At 47.5% G+C, this 11,136-nt stretch overlaps 1 protein-coding gene across 1 annotated transcript; it reads right to left on the bottom strand.

Annotated features, from left to right (window-relative positions):
- Positions 1–6,917: 6,917 nt before the first annotated feature.
- Positions 6,918–10,851, bottom strand: MRPL16 (mitochondrial ribosomal protein L16). The gene is made up of 4 exons (XM_007455674.1): positions 10,700–10,851; positions 10,269–10,334; positions 8,447–8,595; positions 6,918–7,599 (listed from the first exon to the last, which is right to left on the bottom strand). Exons 1-4 carry the CDS (start codon positions 10,752–10,754, stop codon positions 7,114–7,116), a joined length of 756 nt encoding a protein of 251 aa, XP_007455736.1. The 5' UTR covers positions 10,755–10,851; the 3' UTR covers positions 6,918–7,113.
- Between the last annotated feature and the right edge of the window lie 285 nt (positions 10,852–11,136).

The following is an 11,136-nucleotide window of genomic DNA, read 5'->3' as shown; positions in this document are numbered from 1 at the left end:
GTAAATGGAAGTACTCGGGGACTCTGGATTGGCTCCCTCTTGAGAAATGAGCCTGGGATTTAAAATTCTGCTTCTTCCCCCTGTGGTTGTCCTCGGACACACCGAGCGCTCTAAGACTTCTGTACCTGTGCGTTCTTTCATCTATGTAACTTGCTATTCTCGGGTCCTGGCTGCATGCGGGGGTTGGGTCTCCGTTCATTCCTATTCTGTGGCTCTGTCCCCGCCCTTGTCCGCCCCTCATTTTCACTCCCTTCCCCAGCAAGCCTGCTCCTCCTCAGCTGGGTGCAGTCTACGTCTGCGATCTGGGGTTTGTCTTGTGAGTTATTACTGGCTTTCAGGTATCTTGGGCTTTGCCTTCCGTATCCTTTTCAGTGTAAATGAAGCTTTGAATCGGGATTTGGGTCTGCAGGGTTTTGTTTGTGGTTGACTGGTTGGATCTCGAATGATAAGAGTAGCTACCATTTTTGAGGGCTGGGTTGTATCAGACGATGTACTAAACACCTTACACATGCATCACTGAGTCCTCACGTCACCCGCATGAGACAGGTGCTATTATCATCCCTGTTTTACAGATGAAGATGCTCAGGCTTAGAGAAGTTAGGTAACAGGGGCATGTTTGAACACACAGCTAATAGTGGACCTAGCTTCTTTGTAAAACAAGGTGGCCATTTATCATCATCTACAAAGTCTACAGAACCTTAGAGGATAGCAGCTTTTAAAAAAAGTCTTTATTTGGTTGTGTTAGGTCTTAGTTGTGGCATGTGGGAACTTCCGTTGTGGCGTGCGGGCTCTCTAGTTGTGGTGCACGGGCTCAGTAGTTGCGGCACGTGGGCTCTAGAGTGTGTGGGCTTAGTTGCCCTGTGGCATGTGGGATCTTAGTTCCTTGACCAGGGATTGAACCCACGTCCCCTGCATTGGAAGGCGGATTCTTTTTTTTTTTTTTTCCTGTACGTGGGCCTCTCACTGTTGTGGCCTCTCCCGTTGTGGAGCACAGGCTCCGGACGCGCAGGCTCAGTGGCCATGGCTCACGGGCCCAGCCGCTCTGCGGCATGTGGGATCTTCCCGGACTGGGGCACGAACCCGTGTCCCCTGCATTGGCAGGTGGACTCTCAACCACTGCGCCACCAGGGAGGCCCGGAAGGCAAGGATTCTTAACCACTGGATCACCAGGGAAGTCCCAATAGCAACTTTAAAATTCAGGATATTAATTTCTTTAAAATCTGGTAAAAAGAACAGAGCTGACCACTGAATCAGGGTTTCATGTGTACAGCAGTAGCATGACAAGAATCATCTAGTTATTGGCACTGTGAAGACTTCTGTGACCTCTTAAGTATTATTTTTCTGAATATGTTTATGCTCCCCAGTTGTGCTCTAGGATAACATCATCACCCCATCTTCATTGGGGAAGATTTGTGAAGCTCAGTGAAATTAGGAACTTGTCCAAAGCCTACACAGCTTGCAAGGCAGAGCAGGTGTGACGCCTGCACTTTTCTGCATCTTTTTTCATTGTGCCTTTCTGCCTTCTAAGGTTAGTGGGGGATAGGGGGACTGAGGAGAAGATGATTCTAGTGCCAGCAAGCTTCTGGAATTTGTATTCGAAAGGTGCTGATGGGAGCCCCACAGACAGAACAGGTGTTCTCCACCAGCGATGGTGCCTCTCTTCCCATAAGTCCTTCCACGGTGACACGACAGCCCCTGGGAAGGGCTGTAAAAGGCCCAGGGATTTTCCTATTTCTTTGCCTCTTGTAACAGGACTTTTTGTTTCTTGCACGGGGCGGGTATTTAATTCCAGGCCCTGTCGTGGGTTTGTGCTGAGTTTTCCATTGCTCTCTCTCTGCAGCTATTTCTGATCTCTCCTCTCCACCTTCTAGGTGTGTGGCTTGTGGCCGAGTCTTACTGTTGCTCTCCGCCGCCACCCTGGGCGCTGACCAGCAGCTCCTCCTCCCCCTGCCTCTTGTAGAGCCCATTTCACCCCAGCCTGGTTTGGCCGCCCTCGTCTTCAGATGGGAACGGAGTGTGAATGGCCTTCTGAGAGAGAGTGGGACCTGTTCCCTTGTTTTCTTGTAACCAACCTTGGACCTGACCCAGCAAACAGTCTAGCCCAGGAGAAATCTACTGATGCAGCCCTCAGGGCCTTCTCCCGTCCCACCGACTCTGAAGCGCGTCCCCTGGGCTGTAGGAGCGGCCCCGCTGCTCCTTCTCTCCTCTGATGTGTCAAATCATGCCCCGCACCTTGGAGAGCCCACCTGCGACCTCCCCAAGGTGCTGTATTTTCTACCTCATGGAGTGTTCTCCCCAGAATCGCAGTGTATTTTTTGGGGGGGCGGGGGGGATATCTTTAACAAAGCAAGGGGATTCTTCCAAGTTGGGCAACAGTAAGGCTTGGACCTGCGTCTTCTACCTGGCAGGATCCCAGTCCTCGTGGCTTGTCGTCCCTGTCCTGAAAGTAGGAGGGACTGGCAGAGGTCGTTCTGGTCTTGGAAGCTGACTTGTTTGAAATTCAGCCTCAAATTAAGCTCTTAGTGTGTTCCGCTCGATGGCCAACTCGATCTCTGTCCATGTTGTACTCCCTCATGTTGACTCAAGGAGGCGCAGCCATGAGACAGTCGTCTGAGGTTACCGTCTGTAAAGGCTGGGGTATATGGAGTAACTGTTTGCTTGTCTCAGTCTTGGGAACTGGCTGTTTACTGTTAGAGTGATGCTTTGTGAAGCCATTGCCTTGAGGCCCAGAATAACCAGGCACTAAAGTTAGGCCAGGGATGAGGTGCTTGAGTCTCAGGCTCTGGGAATGTTTCAGGCTTGGGCGAGTATGAGTATTCAGTCATTTCATGTGTTCCAATTGTATTTTTATAATCGTGTGTGTGAGATGTATGTACATATATGTATGTGTCTCTCAGGAAGTAGGAAACTGGAAATGAGGTTATTATAACCTCAAAAAAATAACTTGAGCTAGGCTAAAAATTAGGTAAGAGACATTTGCTTACCTGCAAATGAATCATAGTAGAAATGTGATCTTCCCACATCTTCGGGAAACCTGCTGTTTTCTGCACCAGCGCTCGGAGGGATCACAGATGGCTGGGGCGAGGACCTAACGGGGTGATCCCCGTTAGGGTTTTAGCAGACAGAAGGTGGGACGAGCTCGACACCTCTCCCCACTTGCTGCCTGGGCTAGGCTTGTCCTAAGAACGTCCCACAGCAATCTGGTACCGTTCATGTGACCTTTGGGACGTCCTGTCTCCGGGGTGGAGTCAGCTCGGGGAGGCCAGGGTCTACTCAGCAGCTGTTCCTGCTCCCAGATTAATGAGCTTCATAGATGCTTTGTCGCCCCCACTTGTCATGGAGCAAAGAAGAGCCAGGAAATTTTTAAGTGTAGTGACCGTGCTGAGCCAGTGTGAGCCCTTAGATTCCCTGCTGGTCTCTGCCAGCCTCCCGGATTGATATTTCACCTTTGACTTTAATGCCTTCTAGGACAGGGCGAGCACCCTAACCCAGGCATGGTCCATTGGCTTCCTCTGCAAAGGAATGATTACTCCTAATCATTGCCCAGCACTTGGACAGAGCCAAGGGGACGCCCTCTTGCCTATGGCTGTGATGTCCAACAGGCCTGGCTCCGGCAACGAGGGCAGACAAGCTTCAATCACAGATCTTTGCTCTCCTGAGATTGAGGCCTGGGGCTTATAGTTTGGAATACAAGTGAAGGGATTTTTGTTCTTTCTTTGTACTTTTTTTTAAAATGTAAACTTGATTATTTTATTGCTAATTTAAAAATAAATGAGTTTGATTGTGAAACAGTTCTGGCTCGATGTCCCTGTAAAACACTTGGTGGCTGCCACCATGTGATGACTTTTGTTTAGGTTTCAGAAAGGGGTTATATATTTTTTTAACCATGTGCTACATCAGATGGATCAAAAGTTCTAATTTTTGAAAATGGTTTAACTCTCACAGAGTGCAGTGTAACTGTATTTGAGTCTTAGATTTCAAGGGAATCCCCTCCCCCCCCACAAAAGACTTCAGCTGACTCACTGAGAGTATCTGGCTCTGGGGGGAAGTGGGGTAAATCTGATATGATGGCAGCCGGAAGGCAGAACAACATGCGAAACATCCTCTGAGCTTGCTGTTGATCTGATTTTTGCACCTCTCACCGAGAAGTAACATTTCTCTTAGTACCCTGGGTTCTAGAAGCCAGATCCATCTCCCTTTACCTTCACATCTGCTTCCATGCCCAGACCCACCCTCGTCTCCCTTCCTCTGGAACCCTCTCTGCAGTGACACCGTTTCTCACGTGCTTTTCTTTCCTTGTCTGGATGAGCAGAAGAAGATCATGATCATGATCTGCTGCGTCATCCTTGCGATCATCTTAGCTTCTACCATTGGGGGCATATTTGCCTGAAAAAACACAAAACAGGTGAGCCATCTGTGGGGAGGGTCAGGCCCGTTTTCGCTCGAGACGCTTGTGTCCTGAGGGCTTTGGTTGTCACCAGGTGCCTTAATCTGTGTGGGGTTGGGGGCTGGAATGAAGGTTGGAGAAAACCAAGAAAAATGCCTGAAGAGGGAGTTGGCAGGGAATAGGCAGATGGGGAGACAGAAGGTGGCAGTCTGTCCCATAAGCAGGTCTGGTAGCAGAGTGTTTTATTCAGAATGCTTTGCATAAGGGTGTTGATTTCCTGTAGTGAAATCCGGGCATTGGCATGTGGGAACGGCAGGGGAGAAAGAATTCATTATTGCATTCGAAGCACCCTGAACTCTTTGGAAGAGGGCCACACACGGAGCCCAAAGTAAATATCAATAAAATTTTCCCCTTATGAGGTTAGGACAGGTTTTTGCAGCCTTGTGAGTAGTCCCTTACCCCTGTAGACAGGCCTGGTGATCCTAGCCCCACACGTTTTGCTGTATAATCTGTGATTTTTTCCCCTCCGTTTTTGTTATCCCCTTCAGTCCTCACAGATGGATCCTCACCTGGCATTTTCAATTCTTCCACCTCTGTGGTGCCATCCCTTCTCCGCTGCAGACTCCTCCAAAGCTCTTCTTTCCATTATGAAACCTCTTAGGACACAGGACCTCAACCACCTACCAGTTAGAAGTTATGCAAAAGGAGATTTACAAAAATATGGACTTGGGTGGCAGGCAGAGGTGAAGGAACAGGGAGTACAGCACCGTGTAGTAGGTTAGGAGGTTGGTTAAAGGAGGAGACTGCAGGGTCGAGGAGAAAGCATAGGTACCTGTTTAGGAAGTAAACTTGGAGCCAGAGCCCACGCTGACGTTATGGCTGAAGCACACCCGCTCATCAGGATCTGATTTTAACTGCCGGGAGTCAGTCAGGATCAGGGCACTTGTTACTTCTGCTCTGCCAGTTCTAGGTCTCACCTTTGACCAACGCTCTGTCTCCTTCCTTCTTCAGGGTTCAACATTCTCCGAGGTGATTGTCTAACGATAGGCCCCAAGCACATCTCCCTCGCTGCTGTGTCCCCAGTGCTTAGCACAGTGCCTGCCGCTTATAGCTGCTCAAGAATCTGTTGACTTTATCTGAAATTAAGCTCTGATTTCTGCTATGGTTGAGTCCTTGGACTTGCCTCTTAAACGCTTTAAGGCATCAGTGGGAAATGGTCTGTGTCACAGGCTGTGTAGAAATGCCTGGGAATGGTCGATCCACCCACGCAGAAGCACAGCAGGCCCCACTTTCACAACATACACTTTAAAGTCCTTTTTTTACGGGGGTGGTGATAAGAGTTCTGTCAACGGCCTCTTACTTTGCAGAGATGGCTGGCTCCAGGATTGTGGTTCAGCAATTAAACGTGGACCCCAAAAGAAACACGTTATGCTGTGATTGAACACCCAACAGTCACGAATACCATGCTCTGTGAACCCTGACAAAGAAGAGGTGACAAAGTTAGGTCAGAAAAACGAGGCTGTCACTCACACCCCTCCTCACTGATTCACGTTGCCAGCTGAAACTGGCTTTGTTGGCCAGCAACTTGTGTACAAGAAACTGTTCCAAACACTGTCCCCAATTCAAGGTTCAGGTGTGTTCTAATGCAATTTAGTGATTAGTTATAGTACAAGAGTTTCACTAAAAATATATTAAAAAATCACGGTATACAATTCTCAAGGACCACACAACTGCTTAAATTTGTATTTTTGAAAGTAAATTATTTTCTTTGCCGGAGGTCTTACTTTTTAAGTGGGATTTTAAAAATTGATATTTTAGTCAGTATGTTGTTTTCTGCCCACTTTCAAAGCAAATGGTTTAATATTTTCCCTATCAATCTGTATTTCCTTTGGTTTGAATACAGGATAGAAACCATTGCTGGCTAGCTCTGAAAGAACAGATGAATTTTGTTAAAGGCAAACAGGGAGCTGGAACCATGGGGCTTTGAATCACCCAGGGCCCTTGTTCATTCAACAGTAAGATTTGAGTGCTGTGTGGCACCCTGCACTGTGCTAGGACCTGTAGGGACACAGATATAGAGCCAAGTACCCACCATCCCCAGAGGGTTTCAGGCCTAGGAAAGACCACACAATTCAGGTTTTGTTTCTATCAGTTCCTTTTGGTAAAAGGCAAGGGACGTCTGTTGCCGTATTGTCCAACATCCCCCCTTCTAAGATTGAGAGAAGATGGGTAGCTGGACGTAAATAAATATGTTGAATCAAGTAACCTACGTACTGTTGTTTTCTTTGCTTTTCCAAAAACATTAAAAGTCTGTAACTAGTAAAATGTCACAGAAACTAGCTCAAGTGTGTATATATAAAAGGTAGTACAGACATGAAGTCTGACTTGAATCAGAGGTGGGAGATGCAAACGTTTGCTTCAGCCTTGAAGATATTTATCTTATAGCTGGGGAGAATCAGAGCTCCTAACAGTCAATCAGGCCTGGTTCTTAATCATTTAAGGGAATTAGTGACCAGTGAGAAGTTACATCATCTTGAGGTGATGCTCAAACTTTATTTAATATAAATACAATGCACTTAAAAAAACCTGACAGATGATGTACAGCTTTTCAGAAAGCATCTACTCATATGCTGCTCCTTGGTTATGACATCAGAGCTACCCAAAGACTTGAAGGACTGGCTGAGGGGAATAAACAGCCTGTGTCCGTTTCTTGCTTACAATCCTCACTACACACGCTCAGGCATGTAGAACTTGCCCCAGTATCGCCCCTTATGGGTCAGGTCGTAGGGGCTCAGCACTTTCCGTATCCCCAGCATGTTGGCAGTGACAATGCGCTCAAAGGTCCAGGGGTTTTGGTTGTTCCGTTCTCGTTCTTCTTGATCTTTCCGCATCTTCTCTAGAGTCTCACGGCTCACGGCCTTCGCGGGGAAGGGCAACTTGTGGGCAACCTGGTTGAGGAAGCCCTGTACCTCTTGGAATTCGCAACGCCCGCCCATCTCTACTATGAGGCGGCCAGCCTTCACAGGGGTCACGTAGTGATCGATGGCACCTTTGCCGCCCCCCATGCGCTGTCCCATACCCTTGCGGGTGATGGGCTTGAAAGGGGCTGGTACTCGCCATAAGGCAAACATGTTCTTGGGGTCCATAGACCGGTTGATTGTCAGGCGCATCATTTCAAAATGCCCCCAATGGAGGTAACCGCCACCCAGTGCCTAAAAGTAAATGGAAGAATTAGAAACATATGGGGATTTAGATATCCTTCATGGGATCTATTATGTCTCTTCTTTTATGGTAACTGTGGCTTCAATGATACACATGAAAGTAAAAATATAAGTTCTAGTAAGTACCATGGAGGAAAAGCCTAGGGTACAGTAATAAATGGGAACAAGGGTGGACCCGCTTCAATGGATAGCCAGGGAAGACCTCTTTGAGGAGGTGACCTTTATATCTGAGGCCAGAATGGAACGAACCAGCCAAGCAGAAACAGATGAGTGTTCCAGGCAGAGGAATGGCACATGCGAAGGCTTTGGCGCAGCAAATGGCTTGGTGAGTCTGGGCAGAAGCCAGTGTGGCTGGAGTAGAGAGAGGAATGGGGAACAGACTGAGTTCTGAGAGGCTGGCAGGGGCTGATCATGCAGGCTGTGGGAATCGGATGTTAAAACATCACTCTGGCTGCCTGATGGGAACTAAATCCTTGTCCATAGCCATTTGTGTAGGTACTGACGTCAAGTCTTCACGGAAGCTACTTGATGAGTAAGGAAACGTCTGTCCCATGTACTAAAACATGGATAGTTTTATTTTGACCAGAGGCTTGAGAAAATCTCATGGTTTAACTCTGGGGTAAATTAGGTACCCTCTTCCTTCTGCTTTTACATTATTTTCACTCTAAGTAAAACAAAAAACATTTATGACTTAATGCTTACTGGGTCCTGCTCATCAGTTTAAAGAGCAACTAGTGGCAGTTCTAGTAAAACCTGTGGAGGAAGAGACGAGAATGAACTCAAGGAGTCTGTTTTAATCCCTGGCTTCCATCCTATAGCCACTTGACACTGGACTCACCAAGATCGCAAAACTGCCTTCAGTGAACTCAGTGGCTTCAGTGGAAGGTCCCCTTATGTCACTCAGGTTTTTAGGCTCTCTTCTCACTTTTGGCACAAGTGGTACCCTTTCAACAAATCTAAGCTTGGGCTTTTCAGGAATGGAAACATCTAAAAGGAGCACAGACAACCAAGAGTAAGTCAAACCACACATCTCAAAGGATTCATTTTCTTCCTAGAAAGATTTATAACAATCAGGTCAAAGTCTTAAAGTTACCACTCAACAACAATTCCAAAAGTGTGTTAGGTTTATCTTGTGGATGCTTTTCACTGACACTGGAATCTTCCGATTACAACGGTGGTTGATGCAAATGTTTTTGAACCTTTTCAGAGAGCAGAGTTTTAACCTTCAAACCAAAATGCTTTTTTAAAAATGCCTACTCTGTACCTAACACTGAAAAAGGGACTGTTAGAGAAGGTATAAAGATATGAGAGTGTCACAAAATAACACTAGGTAACATTTTTGTGTGTGTGTGAATGTTTACTAAGTGCTGGAATTGAGCTGAATGCTTTACATGCATTATCTCATTTAATCTTTAAAACAACTTGATAGCCTTGGTATCTTTTAGGGCTTCCTTTTTAATATTTTTAAACCTTTAAAAGTTTAACACACATGTATCAAAGGGCCCCATAAAAAAATGTGAATTACCACAAAGTGAACACACAAACATACCCACATAACTATCATCCACATCAAGAAACAGAACATTAGGCATGTAGTATTTTTAATCTCCATTTTATAGAAGAGGAACTTCAGGCCTAGAGACATTTTATAATTTGGTTCGGGTCATCCAGTCAAAACAGAAAAGCTAGACACTATGTCACTTAAGAAAAAATACCACACTGCCTCTCTGATAAGAGGCAGTGGAAAGGATACTATATTGTACATCAAAATACCTAAGTTCTCCTGCTCTGCCACATTCTTATTGGGAAACTTACAACCTAGTACTCCTTTGATCAGTGCTCTTTCCTTTATGTATACAGGGGCTTTTCATGCTGAGGCGGTACTACAATGTTGTTGCTGGGTGAGGGGCCAGACATGCTATGTCTTTATCATGTCTGACGCTTGGACAATATGGAGGAAAAAAAATTAATTTGTAAGTCATCTAAAGTATTTCTATAGTAAAACAAGCATGGCTCTGTGATGGAGTCCAATATAAAACAGGAGACTTTAAGGGCTACAGAAACTGCCCCCTGCCATTTCTATATGTAGCTACACAGAAACGCTTTCTCTTGCCTCCACGGCCATATGTACTCCAGTGCACGTAGTAGTTTCACAATTATTTGTAGAAGACAAGGCCCTCAGAGGTCAAGGCCCCTTTCATTATTTTGAGATTTCCAATATATTTAAAAAAAAAAAAAAAAGGTAAGTTAGATATACCAAATTGTGGCTTGTTTATATTAACAAATTAATGCTTTTCACATAATATTGTTACTGACTGCACATGTGTAACCTCATTTGGAGAAAACATCAAAAGTCTAAATTGAGGCCAGTTAGGTTTAACTGAGTGGGCAGCTGTGGGCCACGCACCAGTGGTAGGCCATACGGGAGATATTCCATGACAGGTTGGCTCCCTAAAAGCAGGAGCCTTTTTGAGTCTCTTGTTCTTCGACTTTTCTCTAGCGTTTAGAACACTGCCTGGCATACAGTATGCCTTCAATACCTAATTACTGAATGGGTGAATGGGGATAGGGGGCACAAGAACACTCCTACTCTTTATCTATCCTCTGCTGGGATCCATCACAGAAAAGGCTTACAAACAGGAAAACGGATAAGCTCTCACCTTCAAAAGTTGGCACCGGGAGCAGCGTCTTTAGGCCAGCGCAGGCGGGCGGCGCTGCCCAAGAATCTACAAAAACAGATCAAGTTAGACGACGAAGGCCAGAAGGCCAGGGCTTGGTACACTCTGGGCCAAATATGCTCCTGACAGAGGTGTCCTGTGGGTTTGGGACGTGGGTTCCACTAAAGGGGCTCACAGGCACTGCCCCCCGCCCCCAAAGGACAAGCTGGGGACTCTGGGCGCCGATCCCCAGGTTGCACGAACGCTGTTGACCCTTTTGCACGAATCTTATGGCGGGAGGGGCGGCAGCAAAGCGCAGCCCCTTCCCCGTGCTTCCGCAACCGTGCGCAGAGTCTTGGGACTGTGCGAGATAACCGATGCGGGGGAGGGGTGTGGAGAGAAGCAAGGCCTGGAGGGATCAGGGGACTTCTGACCTAACAAAGGTGCCCGCAGGACGGGCGCGCGGGCGCGAGCCAGCAGCCGCCACATGGTCACGCGCGTGCGGTCGCGTCGGGCTCCCCACGGCGACCGCAGCGAACACTTCGACGCCGGCACGGAACGCGACGCTCCAAAGACACGCCGGAACCGGCTCCGGCTCCCACCTGGTCGGGCCGGAAGTTGCGTTCGCGCCGGTCCCCCCTGCAGTGAGGGCGGGTGGAAGCGGAAGAAACCGGAGCCTCGGAACCTGGGTTCCGGCCTGGTGTGTGCGGATCCCGCCCCGCGTTCCTTCTGGGGTCTCTCCGGAGATGACGGCGGCAGGGCGGGGCGTTCTCTCTCCGAAGTACCATGCTGAGAAAGCCTGGGTTCATATGGCAAGTTGGTTCCTTACAGTTCACTACGTTTACGCCGCGTCTCTAGCCCCCTTCTCTCC

The sequence above is a fragment of the Lipotes vexillifer genome, unplaced genomic scaffold, assembly GCF_000442215.2.
Source record: "Lipotes vexillifer unplaced genomic scaffold, Lipotes_vexillifer_v1.1 scaffold977, whole genome shotgun sequence".
In the NCBI taxonomy this organism is placed as follows: Eukaryota; Metazoa; Chordata; class Mammalia; order Artiodactyla; family Lipotidae; genus Lipotes; species Lipotes vexillifer.
The sequence above is the reverse complement of the archived record's forward strand: the minus strand, read 5'-3'. Positions and strand labels throughout refer to the sequence as shown.